Source organism: Puma concolor, chromosome E1, assembly GCF_028749965.1.
Source record: "Puma concolor isolate L17-30 chromosome E1, mPumCon1.1.hap2, whole genome shotgun sequence".
Taxonomy (NCBI): domain Eukaryota; kingdom Metazoa; phylum Chordata; class Mammalia; order Carnivora; family Felidae; genus Puma; species Puma concolor.
The window spans coordinates 20,082,250-20,102,975 of record NC_141680.1 but is presented as its reverse complement, the minus strand read 5'-3'; the positions used below and the strand labels follow the sequence as shown (position 1 = coordinate 20,102,975).

The following is a 20,726-nucleotide window of genomic DNA, read 5'->3' as shown; positions in this document are numbered from 1 at the left end:
CTACTTCTAATTATGGCTCCAGTCAGGCGCTGCTCCACACACCGAACCCGGGCCACCCCAGATTTAGAAACGCCAGATGAAGCCTCGGATTTGAGGTTCCTCCAACGTCAAGTTTCTGAAACTCAGATCTGGTCATTCTCTTTCCTCTCCTGACCCTGGAAGAACCTGGAAGGGACCCCAACTGCCCCAGCTCCTCCATTTCCTGTGGGACCCTGGACAATTCACTTCACCTCTCTGGTTCACAGGGCTGTTTCCAGGATGAAACAGAACGAGAACTATGATGGCAGACAGCACTAATCATTTCTTCACACGGAAAGTCACTAGTGGCTGCGGGAGAAGGTGTGGCCGTTGCACAAGGGAGGCCTACGCCTGGAAAAGTACCAGGCAGAGGAAAGTGGTCAGAGGTGCGCTCTCAGGACTGAGAGCAGCAGGGATGCCAACAAGGCAGATGAATGATGATGCCAAGAGGCGCCACGTTGGGTCTTTATGTATTGTCTCCAGCTCTCAACACACACACTCCCACAAATAGGGGTTGTGACCCCCATTTCACAGATAAGGAAACAGGTCCATCCATCATAATAAGCACCTTTGAAATAATGTAGGCTTTCCCTTCTTAGAGTCAGGCCTCGGCCCTCACCAGACCCAAGGCCAATGTGGGAAGTGCGAAACGAAAACCAGCTAACTCCAAAGAGGGGAGGCCCGGGCTGCTGTGCACCCACGACTCATCTGAGCCAGCCAGCCAGTCTCAGCTCCTCAGCCCTCTGGAAGGTCACCATCTGGCCCCTGCTCCAGCCCTTACCCTCCCTGCCCTTGCTGTGCCCTCTCCACACACAGTCACGTATCACTCCCTAAAAGTGCCAGTCCCCAGCCCTGGATCTGCGCTTAGGCCTCAGGCCTACTCAGAAATGCTGGTCGCATGGTGGATGGATAGGCAGGGGAGGTGGAAGGGTGGGTGAACAGATGGATGGACAAATGGGCGGATGTGCAATGAACGGATGAGTAGATGGGTCGATGGGGAGGCAGGTGTTTGAATGGATGGATGAGCAGAGAGGTGGCTGGCTGACTAAGCGGATGTTTAAGTGGATGTGCTGTCCAATGGGCAGGTAGGTGGCTGGCTGGATGGGGAGAGGGAAGGGTGAGCAAAATCTGGAGCCCCAGGAGACAGACCTTAGCTCACTGTGTGAAAGAGAACTCAGCCAGAGCCTTGTCAGAGCAGAACGGGCCTGTCTAGGGAGGCAGTGAGCCCCCGTCTCCTGGCAGGGCTGTGCTAGAATGACACAGGCATTGAATGGGCCTCTAACTCCCCTGGTGGTTTTCGTTTTGGTGTAAATCAGTCTCTGATTTACCTGTCTACCCTGTCCAGGTATGTGTTGGTCTTAGACTGGGATCTCCCTCAGGACAGTGGCCACTATAGGCCCACGCGCAATCGATACCTGCTTTTGCAGGAAGCTGGCAATATTCTCTGAGTTCTGTGCCACAGCAAATGAGACTCGAGGTCTTAGATCCCAAGGGAACTTGGAGGTCCTCAAAGCTCTAGTTTGGGCTATGGCTGCCAGGAGGCTTACTCTCCTCTTGCATCACTGGCATACAAATGTGTAGAGTCTGAGCTGCTTTGTTCTCCCTGTCTCTAAGAGCATGCAACTATGAACACGGGATCCCTCAGCAGTGACCCCAGGGGTGATATGTTGGTGGCCCTAAGCTCTGGGAGGGGCGCCTCCAAGGATCAGAAGATGCTGGGGGTGGGGGAAACAGCATAGAACAGAAGGGTTCAAAGAGCCCCAAGTCTAACTGGGGGTGGTTCCAGTCGAGGTGCCCTGGAGAGGGCGAGCAGTCGTATCAACCGCACGTTCCAGCAGTTAACTATGGCCCTGGCCAGTTCTTACTCTGTGCAGGGAGGAGGCAAGATGGGCCGGGCAGATGAGCAGTCAGCGACCCAGAAAGAAGACAGCGAGGCGAGCGTCTTGAGGCATCTTCTGGTGGGGATGTGAGATGCCCCGAGCCAGCCCGGCTGAGTCCCTGGGCCCCCACACCTGCGCCTGGCCTTTAAAGTGGGCCGAATCCCACTTCAATCAGGTTCTCTGTTTTTCCCTCATATAAACTCCTGTGTTGTGGGCAGTCAGACCGAAGGGCTGAGGAAGAAGAGGGAGCAGGTCAAGGGCCTGCCAGTAAGAGCCAGGCTGAGGCGCATTCCTTGGACTTGTGCACCTGCTGGCATACATCTCCGCGTGGATGCCAGGCACATCTCAGGTTTCACAGGCTAACGTGGACCTCCTGACTCCTTGCCCAACCCGCCTCCAGCCTCAGTCTTCCCCATCCAGCAAATTCTCCAAATTCTCTCCTTGTCTCACACCCTCCTTCCAGTGGGCTCGACTGTCCAAATCCAGCCACGTCTCCGTTACCGCTGCCCTGCTCTGTGCCTCCAGCATCTCTCCCCTGGATGAGGTGACCGCCCGCCTGTGGGTGCCCTGCTTCCCCCTGCCCATCTCCCTTTATTCCTCTTGCCTCGCAGGCCACTTGCCGTGTCTCTAACCCCCAGGCGTCTCCTGCCGCTGCCTGGGTCAGCCACCCTCAGATATCTGCCAGGTGCAGGCAGTCCCCCACTTCATTCCAGCCTCTACCTACATGTCCTCCTAGAACACAAGTCACTCAAAGGGCAAGAATCTCCTTTTGGGTTTGTTTCAGTACTTTGTTTCTTCCTAGTACCTACCGCCACCTGTTAGTAATTTTTATTCCTTTGCCTGTGTCTTTCCCAGCTCCAGGCCACTCCGGTTTTCCAGTGCCTGGAAGGGTTTTGGCATATAGTAGGCATGCGAGATGTAAATGGGGAAAATTTTTTTTTTTTTAATCCTGGAAACATATATTAAGACAGCTCCCACATGCAAAAGGTATTTCCATTAAGACTACTCTATAAAAATTTCAGGGCCTTCACCCAATTGTGTGTGTGCGTGTGAGAAGAGAGCAGTTAGGGCAGGCATGACATTCACTGTTTCCAGGTCAGCAGGCGTTCCCTCCCCCATCCCTCCCTGTTCTGGTTTGCCCAGTTCTAACTGTCATTCCCAGCCAGCTGTCAGCCTCCCCTTCAGCGCTGGTGGGACTGCTCAGGGCCTGGGGAGGAACAGGGGCCACTGCAGCAGGGGACAGAGGAGCCCCCTTACGCACTTACTCTGGGATCGGGCAGGACCCCCCCCCCCTCTCCCCCCCTCCCCCCGACCAGGCCTGCACAAATGGACCCGTGAACGAGGGCGTTCCAGCCCACACCAAGTGGCACAGGGTGGGGCTGGTGGGTGGGTCACCAGCCCCAAATCTGCACTGCCCTCCAAGGCAGGGATGACTGACCCCGACGGCGGTGGAGCCACCCGGCCCATGGAAAGAGGAGTGCTTTCTCAGCCTTCCACCACACACCCACCAGGTTTCTGGGATCCCCCTCCCGGCCCACCAGCCTGGGGAGGCACACGGGGAATCATCGGCCGCAGGCAGAGTGTTGCTTCCTCTGCCCTGCCTCCACCACCACCTTCTCCTCTCTCCTTCCTTGCCTATTTGGTTCTCTTCCTGGAGCTGTAGAAAGTGCCCAGGCCTCAGAGTTGGGGCCATTTCTAAACACCACTCTGCCTGCCCTGGCTGGTAAACCCTGAGGCCTACAGCATCCACCTTCAGAGGGTGAAGGCCCAGCACCCAAGGACAGCTCAGATCCTCTGCCCACTGAAACTACTCTGAGGGCACGTCTTGCTGTTTGCAAGGCCGGATTCTGTTCCCCCATTCAGATCTCAACGTGGAGGCACCGACCACACCTGCCCACCACCAAGTCCTCCACTACCTAGAGCTTTCTTCTTCTCTAGAACCCGGTATGTTGGGGGGGGGAGCTATACCCAGAGATGTTCACCACATGCATTCAGGCCACGTCAGGAATGTCTGACAAGATGGACCAGTCCCTGTGGGCTTTCTTCACACGGCCCTCCTCCCGGCACAGCCAAACTGTGATGCAGGCCCGTCGGAGAGGCCGGAGGGTGCTGCATGCCTGCCAGGGCCTGCCCCTCCCCGCCCCACCCCCACAGCTGGGTACCTTGTGCTCACCCCCTACGCCTGAGGGACCACAGCCTCCAGGGTGTGCCCAGTGGGGGCAGAAGCGCAGGAAAGAGAAGGTCTCGGGCCCACTCCTGCTCTGCTTCCCTCTCATGGCCCACAGGCACCCCTGCCTTTCCTTCGAGGCTCGGAGGACTTGGGCCCTCCTGTTTTGTCAGCTCTGTCATCTGTAGGGTGTCCCCAATCGGGCAGGGCACCTAGAGGGGCCCATTTGCCAACAGAGCTTTGAGTTGCATCATCCAGGAGTGACTTTTGGGGGTTTGCAGGCCTTCTGGGCCCCTGCCAGTTCTGCCCCCACCCCTACCCAAGTCTGGGCCCTCTTCCTCTCTGACAGTATGTCGCAGTCTCCTGCTGGATCCGGCCTGTGTTCTCAAGCACACATCCCATCTTGCTGCCTGGCTCTTCCCACTGTCTACGGAGGATGGCTGAGCCTTTCCTGATCTGGTTCCTCTCCTCCTATCACTTCCCCACCTCCCAAGATCTAGCCACAGATGTGGGGAACACGGATGCTTCTTCCCCAGCAGCCAATCCCCTCTCCTGGGCAGACCCCAGCTGTAGTTCACGGTTCCCCTGTCCCTGGCAGCCCACAAATCTGAGGTGGACCCCACCCCAGGGCCGGCCCCTGAGTCATCTTGTCCTGTCCCAGCACCCCAAGCCCTTTGCCAGCTCAGGCAGCGTCGGCATCTCCCTCATGGCAGTCGCGAGTGCGGAGGGGACGTGGGGACTGAGGGGACCTGTTATTTCATCTCCTGCCCAATGTGAAGAAGGAGGCATCATGCCCTAATTCTTCTGGCCATATCTGGGGCAAACGCAAAGACGGGGGAAATTACAGACTAGTCCTGGTTAGCTACAGCTGAGCTACCTCCCCCAAATAATTCACAACACCCTTTCGGATGTGGGAGTGGCCCCCCCATTCCCAGCAGGAAGGACAGGCCCACTGTGCAGAGGAGATAGTGCCGTGTTAACAGATGGCAGAGAGGCCACTCAACCGCTTTTGTCTTGTCTTATCTAGCAAGAAGGATGGTCTTCAAACTGAAAAAAGGAGAGGATGTACAACAGGGAATATGGCCCATCTCTTGCTGCCTTTTTTTTTTTTTTTTAATTTTTTTTTCAACGTTTATTTATTTTTGGGACAGAGAGAGACAGAGCATGAACGGGGGAGGGGCAGAGAGAGAGGGAGACACAGAATCGGAAACAGGCTCCAGGCTCTGAGCCATCAGCCCAGAGCCCGACGCGGGGCTCGAACTCCTGGACCGCGAGATCGTGACCTGGCTGAAGTCGGACGCTTAACCGACTGCGCCACCCAGGCGCCCCTCTCGCTGCTTTTAAGGTCTTCCGTCCTCAGACTGCTGATAGGATGCAAGGCCGACTGGCAGATCTGAGCGGGACAAGGAGGGTAGGCTGAGAGCACCACACGCTGGTCCCAGACCTTGACCTCAGCCCCAGGGAACTCCAGAACAGCCTCTCAAAGGTGCTTGCAAGTGTTCAGAAAGTAATCGTAGTAACAACAGCAGCAGCAATCCTGATAGAGGGCCTACTCTGTGCAGATCCCAGACTGAGCACTTCCCATATATAAGCTGGTTCAACCTCCACGATAACCCAATGGAATGGGGACTACTATCACCCCCACTTTATGGATGAATAAACAGAGGCTCAGAAAGGTTAGGGGAAAAAAAGCAAGACATGAGAAGTCAATATGGTTTCAGACCACACTCCTATGTACTTGTCTGTCTGCTCCCACGTATTAGGGACTTTCAGAGTTGGGACAGTGGAATTTCCCCCCATCTTTGTAGTCCTTAAAAGCTCAATCTTTGTGTTTCTGTTACAGGCACTTATGTTTTTATCAAATTTTCTTGTCTTCTCTTTTCTGCTCTGACTCCTAAGCCAATAAATCAGGGGGGATGTCAGAGGCCAACCTAATTTACACATAATACCATTACTAACTCCTGTGCATACTTTATTCAGACTTCCTTAGTTTTTACCTAATGTCCTGTTCTTGTTCCGTGATCCCATCTGCCTTACATGCAGTTGTCGTCTGCTTAGGCTCTGCTGGGCTGTGACAGTTTCTCAGACTTCCCTCGGTTTTGATGACCTTGGCAAATTGAAAGAATACTAAGCAGGTGTTCTGCAGAATATCCTTCGGTTGGGGTTTGTCTGATATTTTACTCACGACTAGACTGGGGTTTGGGGAGGAAGACCGTAGAGGTAAAGAGCCTCTTATCACGTCACACCAAGGGTACACATTGTCTACATGACTTATCACTATTGATGTTGATCGTGTGGCTGAGACAGTGCTAGTCAGGCTTCTCTGCTGAAAAGTTACGCCTTTAGAAGGCAGCCACTATGCACATCTGACACTTCTTTCAAGGGGTGGGGAGTTAGGCTCTGCCTCCTTGGTGGGGAATTATCTACATAAATTACTTGAATTTCTTCTGTATATTTTCCTAGTATTTATTTATTCACTCATTCAATCATTTGTATTAGTATGGTCTCATGGGTATTTTATTTTATTCTTTGCGACCCAGTATATTTTGAGCAGTTCAAAGGATTCTGGCATCCCTGGTATTCTGGAGGGAGTTGGTAAAACGCAGGTAACCAGCTCTGAGAAGTTCACTGAACGCCATAGCTAGTGAACCACAGCTGTCTACCCTACAGCGCTAGTGGGTTGGGAAATCAAGGTTTCCACTTGAGTTTTGAACAAACGAAATAGAAACTGTCCAAGCACATAGAATTTCGAAGGCATCCCTAACTGTGGAGAAATGACTTCCCTCCACCGTAATGTGTAGCGAGGACTATGCAGAATGTACGTCCGTGGGTCTCCGTCAAGGATAGTGGGAGTAGAACCGCCCCTACCGAGCCCTGTCCGTGGTCCTGCCCTGTGTTTCCAATCAGCCTGTGGATTCAGATAGAAGCACCGCTTCTCTACCCCTGCAGGTAGCATAGCATGAAAGTGACAGAGGTAGGATTTTAAATTCTCTCCGCTGTCTATTGCAATGGGATGAAACGAACGAGATGAAAGTTAATAGGAAAAAGGGCCAAATAACAGGTTTTGATTCAAGAAATTATTGACACAGACCAGAGGCCTGCTTTCTTCAACAAGCCAGGATTATTAACATTTTGTTTTAAAAAAGGGATTGCATTAGAGTAGAGAGACCTAAGGGTCACAACATTGATGCACTGCACAGTCGTAGAGAGGAAACTGGTTTAAACAAAACAGCAAAACTGGACATTTTGGGGCCAAACAGAGAAATGTGAACAAGGTCTGCATATTAAGTGAGATGAAAATTTACTGAAGCAGAAAGTGCTGATCATTTACCGGGAAAAAAAATGAGGTTAAAAAACAGTATGCACAGCATGATCTCATTTTATGGGGGAAATCTACATATAAGCATAGAAACAGTTCTGGAAGGATGTAACCAAGGTGTCACAGTGGAGCTGCCTGGGAGATGGGAACAGAATACCCACATTTCTAATTTCCTACAGTGCGTACAAACTGCTTCTCTAATATGATTATGCTGTAAAAAGAAAGAAATCACTGACCCTTCTCCAGGACTGAGGGGAATCCTGGTTTGGCAGAGGTTTCTAAGAAAGATCCCTGGGGGTCTGGATGGCCAGAAACGTAATATGAATGGAAAGCGTGGTGCACCATGCACAAGGCAGCCTCCTGGGTGTGTGTCAGGTGTTGGGGTTGGAGCAGTCCTGGGGGTCTCCTGACCCAGGTCCTCTGCATTATTACTAGGAAAACCGAGTCACACAAATCAGTTGATGGCAGCTCCAGGGCCATAAGCCAGAGATTTAGCCCCTACCAGGTCATATGGAAATGGCTGGGGCTTCAGGAACAGAGGGTATTCGACCTGGAGAAGTGAAGACGGGAAGGAGTGGATGGGAAGGAGCTAAGGGGGCAGGAGTGTTCTTTTCAAATATTTAAAGGCTGCCACACAGAAGAGAGACCCATGTGAGTCCCTGTGCAGAACCGAGATGACTACGTGACAAGCAGGTTTGGCTCTAAGAGTGCAGGAAGGAGAAGGTTCCAACAACAGCAGCTGTCCAGCTCAGGGATAAGGTGGTGACGCTTGCTAGGGGCTCAGGGGGCCTCCTGCACAGATTGCTGGGAGAACCGCTTTGCTATTCTGGAACTCCGGGTTCCATCAGAGCCAGGCAGGTGCTTCCCCCTGTAGCCTGTGTCCTGGGAGGAGTGCTGGGGCTCTCCCCATGCTAAGGGGCTGCTCGGCTGGCCTCGGAGGCAGCCACTGGTGAGGGCGAGGGGCTTGGCTGGCCTTTGGGGAAGAAGATCCTGATGGCTGCAGGAAATGTGGACTCTAACAAGAAGCACAGCAGCGAGCTTCCTGGGATGGGGTAGCTGACTCCTCCAACTTGATAACCTGCCTCATCCTCTTCCACCTATTGCTCCCAGGTCCTGGCCATGCCCAGGTGCCATGGAGAGATGGGTATCTATCATCTCCCCCCTTGCCAGGTGGCAGAGAGGCACGGGTCCAACCTAACCAAGTCCTGGCTTCTCCCATGTTCTGGAATGCTAGGCACGAGGTGCCCCAGGAACAGAATGCCAGCCAGTGCCCATCTGATGCCCCCGGTGCCCACACTCCCCACGCAGAGCCTGAGGCCTTAGGTGGCCTTGGAAACTCAGGGCTTCTGTTCCCAGGAGAAAACCCCTGACCATGTCAGAGTGGGCAGTAACTCGAGAATGAGGACACTCCCCGTCAGGTGGGTGTCCTGCCCTCCCTCCCGGACCCAAGTCACCAAGTCCTCGTGCCCATGGCACGAGAGGACACTGGTCGAGGGAGCATTTATCGCTATTCCTCTGGCTACCCCACTGGCAACACCCACCCACTGATTCTGGCCCTGCTAACAACCAACAGAACTCCTGCTTTCCCCAAATAGACGCGGGCCTATCGCAGGGGACACTGCAAGCTTGCCTCTGGCTGGCCTGCCGCAGCTAACACAGCCAGCTGCCAGCCAGGCCTGTCCATCGGAGCCCGAAAGAGGGGTCACCAGGTGTCATCCTCCTCCTGGGTGCGAGGCCCGGTGGGTGCAGTCCGGCTGCAGCGCGCTCCCAGTGGGCCCGTTCACCCACTGGCTGGGCCCAACGGGGCGCACGCCCCACCCCCCGCCGCCCCCCACCGCGTCCTGGAATTCCGTTCCCACAGACCCGGGCCGGCTCTGTCTCCGCAGGGGCAGGGAGGGAGGGGGTCCCGAAGCTGGGTTCTTGACAGCGCCTTCCCCCAAGTGGGTTTTCACACGGGCCAAAGGGACCCGCACTGCGGGGGAGGGAAGGTGGGCAGAGAAGCCACCCTGGGCGTGCCGCGTGCCGCTCGCCGCCGCGGGCGCTGTTGGCTGCGGGGGGGGGGGGGGGGGGAGGAGGGGGGAAGCGGGGGTCCGACCGGGCAGGGGGAGGGGCAGGTGCCGGGAGGTAGGGGGCCCGCTCGGGCGGTGGGGGTGGGGGAAGGGTCTGGCGCCGGCGGGGCCCCTCCCGGGCAGGTGGAGGGCAGGGCCGCCGGCGGGGGCCCGGGGACGCGGCGCCCTTACCTCCTCGCCCTGGCCGAAGCGCAGCCCCAGCGCCGCGACGCGCTCCACGCGCAGGAAGCCGTCGGGGTCGCGGCCGCACACCTCGAACACCTCGCGCAGGCGGCGCACGGAGCGCAGCAGAGCCGCGGGGGCGCCCGCCCAGCCCGCGCCGCCCGCCATCCGGCCGGCCCCGCGGCTAGCCCGAGCCCCGCGCCGCCCGCCGCGGCCGCCGCAGCCCGCCCCGCGCCGCCGCCGCCGCCATCGCCGCCGCGCGCCCTCCGGGCCGCCCGCCCGCCCGCGCGCCTCTGCGACGCGCAGCCTCCGCCCGGCGGCGGCCGAGCCGTGTCAGCGGCGGCGCCGCAGCCCCGCGCTCCGGGCGGGCGGGGAGGGGCGGCGGCGGCGCGGAGGCTGCAGACAAAAGGAGCCGCGCTCCTGCGGGGCGGGTCGCCCCCCGCCCCGCCGACTCGGTTTCCCTCTGCTCCCCCCCTCCTCCCCGAAAACCGGAGCGGGGCGCGCGGCCGGTGCCCGGAAACTCCCAGCTGCCCGAAGGCCCCGCCCCCCTGGGAGAAGGCAGACGAGAGGCCCGGGTCCCACCGCCTCGCCTCCGCGCTCGCGGCCCCCACCCCGCCGCCCGCCAGTCCCCGCTGCCGGCGCCCCGGGGGCGTCCCCGGCAGGACCCGGTGCTCTGCAGGTTCTAGGTGTTTTCCTTCGTTCGTGTCCGATTGTTCATTTATTCGGAAGCTGAGAGCCAGAGAGGTTGAACTACTTACCCTGGGCCACACAGCTTGTGAGAGGAAGGGCTAACATATCCAGTCCAGATCTGGATGGACCTAGACTCCCTACTCCTAACCTCTGGAACGGTTTCCAGGCTTTGGACCACACGGTCCTTCCCAGCAGCATTTGTGGGGCCAGATGCCTGCTGGGGGGGAAGGACGGGGAGAGGAAGAGCAGGGAACAGAGCTCCAGCCCCAATAGGCATCCAGCGACAGGGGAGGGAGAGAGAGAGAGGACGGGGCCCGGCAGGAGGAAGGAGAAGCAAGCAACTAGGTTTGCCTGTTGCGGACACAAAACACCTGAGGGAGGTTCCCTCCCTTCCCCTGGGTTTGCACGCTCACCCCTCTCTGGCAGGCCCTGGGTGCCTGAGCCCTGCCCAAGCTCAGAGGCCAGGACAGAATCTGAGAGGTGGCAGCGGCCTCCAGGCCTGGACCTTAGCCTCCTGCCAGGAGTGCTCAGCGGAGCCTCCACCCGGGCTCCCCCTGATGACTCTACCTGGCCCCCCCCCCCCCCCCCCCCCGCAGGGTCTGGCCTGCCGCCTCTCCTCCATCTACCTTGTTGTTCAGCGTGCCAGGCCCGTGTGGCACCATTTGCCCCCAACCTGTCCCAAATACAGGCCTTGGCTGAGTGCATTCCCACTTACGCTTTCTCGCTCAGTTAGGAGGTTTCCTCACTGGGGCACCTTGGTTACTTGGTTGAGCATCTGTCTCGTGATTTCAGCTCAGGTCAAGATCTCAGGTTCCTGAGATGGAGCCCAGTGTAGGGCTCTGTGCTGACAGATTCTTTCTCTCCCTCTCTCTCTGCCCCTCCCCTGCTCTAGTGCTCTCTCTCTCTCTCTCTGAAAATAAACATTAAAAAAGAAAAAGAGGTTTCCTCATCCAGGAAGCCTTCCCTGATGGCACTCCATCTTGCCTGTTAGTCTGAATTCTGGTGCTTTCCTCCAGGTGCCTACTTAGTTTTATAATTCTGTGGTGGGGTGCCCATCTCCCCCACCATGCCAGGAAACCCACCAGGACACGATGTGTCTTTTTTTTTTTTTTAAGTTTATTTATTTTGACAGCGCATGAGAGCTCAAGCAGGGGAAGGGCAAGAGAGGGAGAGAGAGAATCCCAAGCAGGCTCTGCCATGTCAGCACAGAGCCTGACGTGGGGCTCGAATCTGTGAACCACGAGATCGTGACCTGAGCCCCACACCAAGAGTCGGACGCTCAACCCACTGAGCCACCCAGGTGCCCCCAGAACAGGATATGTCTTAATCACCTTCTTGTCCTCATTACCAGCCAAGGGTGTGTCCCAAAGAAGCCCCAGCCCCAGGAACCGAGCAGTGTAGAGACCCAGGCGGGGAGTCTGGAGTGGGCTGGGGGCAAGTTTTGCACGTGGGCTGTGTGGCCTCTCCTCTCTGGCCTCTGGTCTTCCTGCTCACTCTGAGTGGGACCACCATGTGGCCTCTCTGACTGTGGGCCCCAGTCTTCCGTCTGTCTAGCCCCCATTCCAGGGGTGCATGTGGTCTTTATCTGCCCTTTCCCCCTTGACACTTGAATTCCTCCGGGAGCACCTCCTGGGAAGACAGACTTTTGAGTTTGAGGATTGGAGAATCTAAGCTGTGGGAAAGTGGGAAAGGGGGCGGTCATGGGGTAAGGGTGGAGGTTGGGGGCGGGCTGGGTTCTGGGAAGGGTGTGGGCTTCTCTGCCAGCTGGATGCTCCTCAGCAAGGTACTTCGAGTCTCAGTTTCCACATCTATACAATGGGCACAGTAACAGTACCTCCCATAGAGGGTGGCCAGAGATTAGACCTAATGTACGCAAAGGGTCTGCATATCACCTGCCGTGTGAAGCACGAGAGGAAACAGAGGAAGAGAATCAGGGAGAGCCAGGGGGACGGCGGGGAGAGGCTGAGGGAGACGCTGGAGGTCCAGCAAGCCTGCTGGCGGGAAGGTAAGCAGGGGAAGCTGGGGCTGCTGCCTGCCTTCTGGAACCTTCTTAGTCATTCTCCCCAAGTCAGCTCCTGCCCATTTTCTCTCACCCAAGAGGCTCACACAGAAAGGAGTGAGCACGAGCTGGAGCTGCCTTCTGTGGGCAGCTAGAGAGATGTCTGGCAGAGCTCTCCCTGGCATCAGATCCCCTAACTGGGGAACCAGGGAGCTGGATGACCTCACCCAGTTCCACAGGCGGAGGTGGGAGTCACAGATCTGGGCATGAACAGATCAGTCCCAGGTGAACTGGGCCCAAAGCCCATAATCAGAATAGTGATTCTTCTCCCAAAAGACAGGGTCACCCCCAATTCAAAAGTTCCTTCCTCAGGGGAGTCCTCCTCGACCCCTGACTCTTCTCGGCCAGGTCCCTGCCTGCAGGTTTACCTCTGTCAGGTGATGGCTTGGTGGATGCCTGCCTCCCCCGCAAGACGTGGGCTCGGGACCGGGTCCGTGGCTCACCACTGTGTCGCTGGGGCCAGCAAGACACGTCGCAGACGTGCTCTCTGTGTGGTCACGTTCTTTCTGGCATGCCGGGGCGGTGAGAGGAGAGGGAGTAGCCACAGTCCCTGTCCTTGCTGATAACTGGGCAGTCATGACACATGGCACCTGCACTGAGGGCCCGGACTGGGAGGACCCAGGTCGTTCGAGGCCGACCTGGGACCAGAGCCCCAGGGCTCCCAAGTCTTTGGTCCGAGAGCTCAAAGTGCAGCCCCTGCAGCTACGAGAGAATACTCATGCCAGGGAAGCAAGAGAGTCCTTTGGGGGAGCAGTGAGCAAGACCAGGAGCCTCTTCCTCTTCCACAGGTGACCCCTGTGTCCCCAGGCGATTTCCAACAGCTGCCCGGCCTCACAGGCACACCTGGGAAATACATATGGACGGAGCAGTGGGGATTCCAACCCATTCTCTAGGGAGAAGCCTCAACAGGCTTCAGCCTCTCCGGTCTCCTGTCTCTCCTCACCCCTGGCCCAGAGCATCCCAGCTCCCTCCTGCCTCCCTCTGCCTGGGGCACCTCCTCATTCCTGCCTCCTCCCAAGCCACTTCCTCCAGCCTGCCTTCCCAAGGTGCCCTGGAAGTGGCACAGGCACCTCCTGCAGGAAGCCTTCCCTGGTTACATTCTCTTTCACCTTGACTGTCTCTCCGCTCTGCTCCTGCAGCATTCTGTGCAGACAAGCGAAGCCACCCTGTCCTGAGGGTCAGGTGGGCCGGTGTATGTAAATGTCAGTGCCTAGGTGGTGAGTGCCTGCTATTTTGAATGTCCTTGAGTCTCTCCTGTTATTTATCACAAGAGCACTTGGGAAGTGGGTGTGAAAGGTCACACCGAGGTCCCTGAGGGTGGGGACTCCCCGTGCCATTTCTTGGTTTTCTAGCTCCCAGCTCCTGGCACAATGATCAACACACACAGGCAGGGTCTGTGAGGGAATAAGTTGAGGAAGGAAGGGTGAAATGTGTGTGGTAGTCTGGAAGACGCCCCCTGATGAGACCCACCTCCCAATCCCTGGGACCCGCGAACGTGACCTTTATTGGAACAAGAGTCTTTGCGGATGTGATGAAGGGATCTGGAGATGGGGAGATTATCCTGGGTTCCCCGGGTGGGCTCTAAATACAGCCACACTTAGAGGGAGGTCTGACAGAAACAGAAAAGGAGGCAGCGTGAACACACAACCAACCAGAGGTCAGGGTGGTGCAGCCATTAGCCAAGGTATGAATATCATGTGGAAGGTATTAAAAATGACCGAGAGCCAGTTGGGATCCCAGACAGCTGAGCTGAACACCAGGTCCTGCTCTCTTAGCTCATGATTCTGCACGACTTCACGTCTCTGAGCCTCAGTGTTCCCGTCTGTAAAGTGGGGACGGTAGTTCCTGCCTCACAGAGGCCCCAGGGGTTTGTAATGAGAAGGTGAATGTAACATGCCCTGTGCGGTGCCTGGGTTGGTGACCGGCCTGTGGTCCAGTACGTGTGTCCGCAGGGGGACGTTTGGAACCAATCTGAAAGGGGGAAGCATTTTTGGTTTTCGTGTAGGGGCATTGACTTCGTCATCCATGCTGTGTGGAAACGGAGCAGGATTCACAGTTTTTTGGGTTTTTTTTTCTTGCTCACAACCTGCGGGATTTTATTTAACCATGAATAATTATCGCTCTGGAGAGGAGGAAGGTGGCGTGAACTCATTTGCTTTCTTCACCTGTCCTAAAATACGCTTGGCCAGCAGACGCAGAGTGCCCATAGGCTCGTGGAAGCCAGCAGCACCCTGCCCAGGGGGTGCCAAGGACTGGGGCGCGTCCAGGTGAGCAGGGCATCCAAAGACATTGTCCTTCCTTGTTGGGAGGGGTGCCCAGGAAGCTGGGGGTTTCGCTCCCGTGGGTGCCCACGCGGAACCTTCTCTGACCCTCGGATTGCTAACTGATTGCTAACCTTCCTTCCAAGATTCTCAGAAGGGTGCAAAACCTTGCTTATTCGGCCCGAGTGAGTTCCAGATCCTTTCACCAGTGCAGAAATGGCTCCTAAAAGCCCAGTAGCCGCTCCTGGATGCCTCAAGGGCTGGGGAGCCGTCTCCAACCACGGGTCTCACCTACCGGAAGTCGGCTTCCCCGGGACTCAGCACGGTCCCCTGTTCCAGCCTCCTCTGCTGCCCCCTTCTGCAGAAAAGAAAAACTCCCAAGTCCTCAGTGTGACCGGCAAACAGGCAGGACCTTTACAGTGCGATCCCAGCGGGGGGCCCTTTGTTCTGTAAGATGGCAGGACAGTAAAGCCATCCACCACACTGTTACCCATTTATCGAGCATGGACCTTGACTCCGAGACACTGACTCGACCCAGCGTCAATGGACGACACACCCGGCTTGTCTTACGAATTGCCTGTCCCCCCTGCCTGGAATGTCCTACCTCCTCTCGTCTCCACAGCCATCCTTCAGGCACCACCTCCTCCGAGAAGTCTTCCCTGAGTTGCGCTCACCGCTCTGCTCCCACAGAACCCCATGCAGACTCTCCTAGGGTGTTTCTGTGAGGTTCCGTGATGCTTGCTGAGCGTCCCAGCTGATCTTTGGCTCTACTTCCTTCTTCCTCGGGCCCCTGTAACAACGCTAGGAGACCGACAACACGCCCGGCACTGTGCCACGGGCTTCCTGTGAGCCACCTCTGTTGTCTCCAGCAGCTCGTGGGAGGGTTCGAATCCCAGCGGGTTGACTCCAGGTACCCTCTCCTGGTGAGGCCCGCTCCTCCCCTCTGGTTTCGTCTCCTGATAGCACCGGGGTCTCTCTGTCCTCACAGAGCAAGAACTGCCCCCTCCCCCCAAGCAAAGTGGGATCAGAGCATCTTTGTGTCTCTGCTGGGGGGTCTGACCCACAGCTGATGTGTCTCAGGGGCCTTTGCTGTTAGTCTCGCGGGTCTTAGAACAAACAGGCTCCTTGGTCCTGCCAGGCCAGGAAACGCAGCCTGGTCAGGGCCAGTGGGTGCCACGGGCTGACTTCCTCTTACCCCCAGTAGGCTGGCATATGCTCCGTGCTGTTGGGAGCCCGGCAGGCCCGTCCTGGGCCTCTGCCATTTTTGTGGGAGGTATATAATGGAAAGGCTGAGAGTGTGGGGTTCAGACTCCGAGGGCTTGAGGTCCACGTCCTGGCTCGACCACTTATAAGCCATGTGTCCTTGACCAAGCGACTTAATCTCAATGCTCTTATCTGTAAAATGGGCATAATGATATCTACCCCACAGAGTAGTAAAGACAAAATAATATCCCCTATCTTAACCTTCCCACCCCAGCGTTCTTGAAAAATACTGGTGTGAACACAGACTGTTTGCTGTACGTTGTGCTTTTTTTTTTTTTTAGGTTCATTTATTTTGAGAGAGAAAAAGCATGAGTGGGGGAGAGGCAGAGAGATAAGGAAAGAGAGAGAGAATCCCAAGCAGGCTCCGTACTGTCAGCGAGGAGCCCAACGTGGGGCTCAAACTCACGAACCGTGAGATCATGACTTGAGCTGCAGTCGGGTGCTTAGCTGACTGAGCCACCCAGGCGCCCCCATATCGGTCAGCTCAATAGTTAACCGTTGTCTTGGAGTTGAGACTCATGTCACAAGGTACCTGGGATATTAACAAGGACTTAGTAAATGGGTAAAGGGCAGATGGTATTACTGTGCTGTTAATTGTTGCAGTTTCCCCCTGGAACCCCTCCCCCTCCAGGGGATCATACATTCTGCCCTAGGGAACTCAGAAAGTAGCCATGTGGGACTTACTTTGGGCAGTGAAATGTGGAGGAACTGTCACTTAGGGATGGACTTATGAGCCAAAGCAGGGTTCTCCACGTCTCCTTGTCCTCTGCCATGAGATTGGCAATGTCCCGCATGGATGCTGCTTGTCAGCCTGGGTCATAGAATAAAGGTGACATGGGGGTGAGGCGGGGCCATTTGTTACTGAAAGGTAACTGGGCTCAGGAGGAGGGCTGAGAAAGGTTATCCCAAAGGCCTGATGATCAGAGAGCCAGAGACTGTCAGGATGGGAGACACCTTCCTGCCAACCCCTTTGTCTGATTCAAACCCAAAGTCTCAAGAAGGAAAGTGAGTGCCCAAGGTCACAAGGCTTTTTGGTGGCAGAGACAGGACCACGGCCCAGGTGGCCTCCTGGCCCCCATCAATGCTCCTTCCTACATGGAAACATGGGGGCAGCAGGTGGGGCAGGTGATCCTGGAATGACTGATGTAGAATCTCAGGCAGTAGGCGAGAGTCCCAGCTACTAATTCTGCCACCCCTGCTTGAGAAGCTTAAAAACCAAAATAACACCCAGAAATCCAAGGTGTCCCAGTTTTGCTGAATACACACGTGGGAGGGGTGTGGGGGCTGGGAGCTGGGCTGGACAAGCCAGGGTCACCGAGATTTAGGAACACAGAGGCCAAGGGAGTGTCAGGTCTTCCTGCTGGGAACCCCCACCCACAGTGACACTGCACAGGAGGCACTGGAGGGTCACCTTGCTGTGAAGTCCTCCAGAGGCCTCTTGAGAACAGACTGAGGTGCAGTGTTTTTATGGTTTGTTTTGGGTAAACTGCACACTCACCATGGGGCTTGAACTCACGACCCTGAGATCAAGAGTCACATGCGCCACTGACTGATCGGCCAGGCGCCGTGTTTAAAGGGGGCTCGGTCGGTTAAGTGTCCGACTTTTGGTTTTGGCTCAGATCGTGATCTCACGGTTTGTGGGATCGGGCTCAGCGTCAGGCTCTGAGCTGGCAGTGTGGAGCCTGCTTGGGATTCTCTTTCTCCTTTTCTCTCTGCCCTTCTCCCCCTCAAAATAAATAAACTTACTTAAATAAATACATAAATAAATAAATAAATAAATAAATAAATAAATAAATAAATAAATAAAAGGGGTTCCAGCAGGGATCCTGGCCTCCAGCAAAGGCAGCCCAAGAAACAAAGCAGCAAAGGAGCAGAGAGGGCTCCCTCCCCGTGCTCCATCCATCTGCCTCCCTGGGAATTGGCCGGTTCTCCTCCGCCCCCTGCTGTTCAGGGGAGGTAAGATCACTCCTAAGAAGCAGTGTTGCTTTCCTAGACTTCTATGTATAAACTATACATATGAATATATATGTGTACATATATAAACATAATTGAGGATCAGCCCTCATGCACAGTTTTCAAACTCTTGATTCTACTGGAAGTTTTCTCTCAAATTTAAATATTGTTCTTTAAACCCGTTTTTAAAGGCTATATAAGGAGGCCCTTGTCAGCTTCCAGAAAGTGCTGGAAAAACGTAGATAATTTGGCCACCGTTTTGGTTGTCTCCAGGTGTTTTGATATTATATATGATACTTAAATGGAAGTCTTAGCACTCTGATCCCTTCTTTCTCTAGGCTAGATGACCAGATTACAGTATTACTGGGGCAAACGGTGCGGATGTTCTTAAGGCTGGTGACACAGGAAGATGAGGTCAAGTGCATGAGTCCAACCCACTCTCTCCTGACCAGCACCAAGTATCAGTTAGATACATCTATGCTAATTTGACAGATGAAAATGATATTTCACTGTGTCTATTGGAATTTGTTTACTGAGTGTGAACTTTTTCACTGTATAGTGATTAGCAGTTGGTACAGTATTTCCTTTCTGTGAATTAGCCATTCATGTCCTTTGCCCATTTTTTTTTTCTACATGGGTCTTTTCTTAAAATTGATTTTGGGGCACCTGGGTGGCTCAGTGGGTTAAGCATCTGACTTCAGCTCAGGTCATGATCTCTTGGTTTGTGAGTTTGAGCCCCACATCGGGCTCCTTGCTGGCAGTGTGCAGCCTACTTGGGATTCTCTCTCACCCTCTCTCTCTCTCTCTCTCCCCCCCCCTCTTTCTACCCCTCCCCAGCTCACCCTAAGTAAATAAACATAAAAAAATAAAATAAAATAATTGATTTTAATGAACTCTTTATAATAGGAACAGTTTCTCTGCTGGCCTTTATTTTTATTTAGTTTTTTCTCTGTTGGCCTTTAAATTTTGGGTGAGTTCTTTGGACATGGGGACATTTTGGCATAATCTTTAGGATATCTTCCGCTGCTTTCGGCTTACAAAGTCCTTCCCTATTGTGAGAGTTATTTATGTTCTTGGCCAACATTTCTAGCCATCCTTCTGGGCAACGAAGAGTAGCTTTTTGGGACCCTTGTGATTTATTTTGTGGAGCTGTGTGACAAGTCTGGGAGTGACAGTGAGCAGAAGTGGTTGCACGTCTGGCCTCAGGCCTGTAATTGCTAATGTGAGACCTCCCTGGGTGCTGGGCTCTCCAAGCTGGTAGTCACCAGCCCCATGTAACTACATTTAATGTAAATGAAATAAAAAGTAAGTTTGTCAGTTTCAATAGCCACATTTCGGCCTCGTGTGGCTGTGGCCACCATATTGGACAGGGTGGCTATGGAACATTAACATCATCCCGGGGGAGACTGGGGCAGCGGTGCCCGAGCTCCCCCTCTGCTGTCTGACCAGCTCTTTGCTGTGGAGGCGGCACTTTGGAGCCATAGAAACTGGGTGAGCAGCGCCCCCTACCAGCCAGTGGTGGACACGTAGCAGGGTGGGGAATCCGCCTTTGTGGCTCAATGAAATTTGGAGGTTACTGGTGTTTTGTTCCGTTTAAACTATAGCATAATTAGGACCTTTTTGCCTGTTCCATTCTATTTAGTTTAATTAAATGATCAATTTGAAATATTTTAAAATGTCTACATTATCTAGTAAGGGAAGTTTCCAACTATGTTTTTTTCTTTTTTCTTAGCCATGCTTTCTTGTTTATGCTCCAAGATACACCCTAGGGTCATTTTGTTTGGATCTGGATTGGAAGTGCATTAAATCAGCAATTTGCAGGGGCGCCTGGGTGGCTCAGTCCGTTAAGCATCTGACTCTTGATTTCAGCTCAGGTTGTGACCTCAGGTTTGAGATTGAGTCCCACGTCTGGCTCTGTGCTGACAGCGTGGAGCCTACTTGGGGTTCGCTCTCTCTGCTCCTCTCCCCCTCTCAAAATAAATAAATGAACTTAATTTAAAAAGGAGTTAAAAAAAAATCAGTAACTTGGGAAGACTTGACACTGTACTATTCAGTTTTCCTACCCAGGGCTGTGGTCTGTTTCTCCATTTACTCAGCTCTCCTTTCAGACCTGCCGGTCAGGTCTGTCACATGCCCACCTGCTGAGATGTGCTGTGGGAGGAGAAGGACAACACAGTGACTTTTTACGAAGCAAAATTAATTCCTCTTAAAGAAGCCCCTCTCTCCCTACTCTTTTGAGGTTGAAATGGCTTTTTCATTATACAAAGACTTTTTTAAAAGGTTCGTGCTTTCTTCTAAAGGTACGAATGGACAAAATACATTTTGGAAATTTTACTGAAACGTGAAATCTCAAAACCTGGATTACGGTTTTCAGTCGGTCTTTATTAGGAGACACAGGTCATCTCCATTTTGGTAGGGATTTTGCACTGGGATTGCAATTAGCAAGAGGGTCTTTTTTTTTTTTTTTTTTTTTTTCTTATTGCATCTATTTCTACAGTTCCCTGAGAACACAGAGCCTTACGTGTCCTTCAGCAACCATCTGCCGAGGGCCTCGAACGCGCACGATGCCTGTAACTGAGGCTCAGAGCCTTAGCCGGAGTGTAGGAGCGCTCCATCCCAACCCTGCCAATGAGCAGCTGTTCCAGAACCCAGAGAAACCAGTGCCTGAACGGAGCCATTTCCAGGAGGTGCTGATGCTGGAGTTCATTTGTGAAAACAAGGGGTCCAATCGATGTTTCTTTCTTCCGTGAGCGGAATGAATGCCTGCAAACTCAGAAATGGACTCTTTTGTTAATCAAAACAAAACCCTTTTTTTTTTTTTTTATTTGTCTCCGGATACAAGTATAGGGGGTGGTAGTGGCGTTTTTGCCTGAAGCCTAGATCAC

The 20,726-nt window shown here is 54.4% G+C and overlaps 1 protein-coding gene across 1 annotated transcript in view; it reads right to left on the bottom strand.

Annotated features, from left to right (window-relative positions):
- Nucleotides 1–9,798, bottom strand: part of RAB11FIP4 (RAB11 family interacting protein 4) — a 126,094-nt gene extending 116,296 nt beyond the window's left edge. Inside the window, exon 1 of the mRNA XM_025916956.2 lies at nucleotides 9,625–9,798. Coding sequence (XP_025772741.2) covers nucleotides 9,625–9,783 — 159 coding nt within the window. The 5' untranslated portion in view covers nucleotides 9,784–9,798. The remainder of the gene's footprint in view (nucleotides 1–9,624) is intronic.
- Between the last annotated feature and the right edge of the window lie 10,928 nt (nucleotides 9,799–20,726).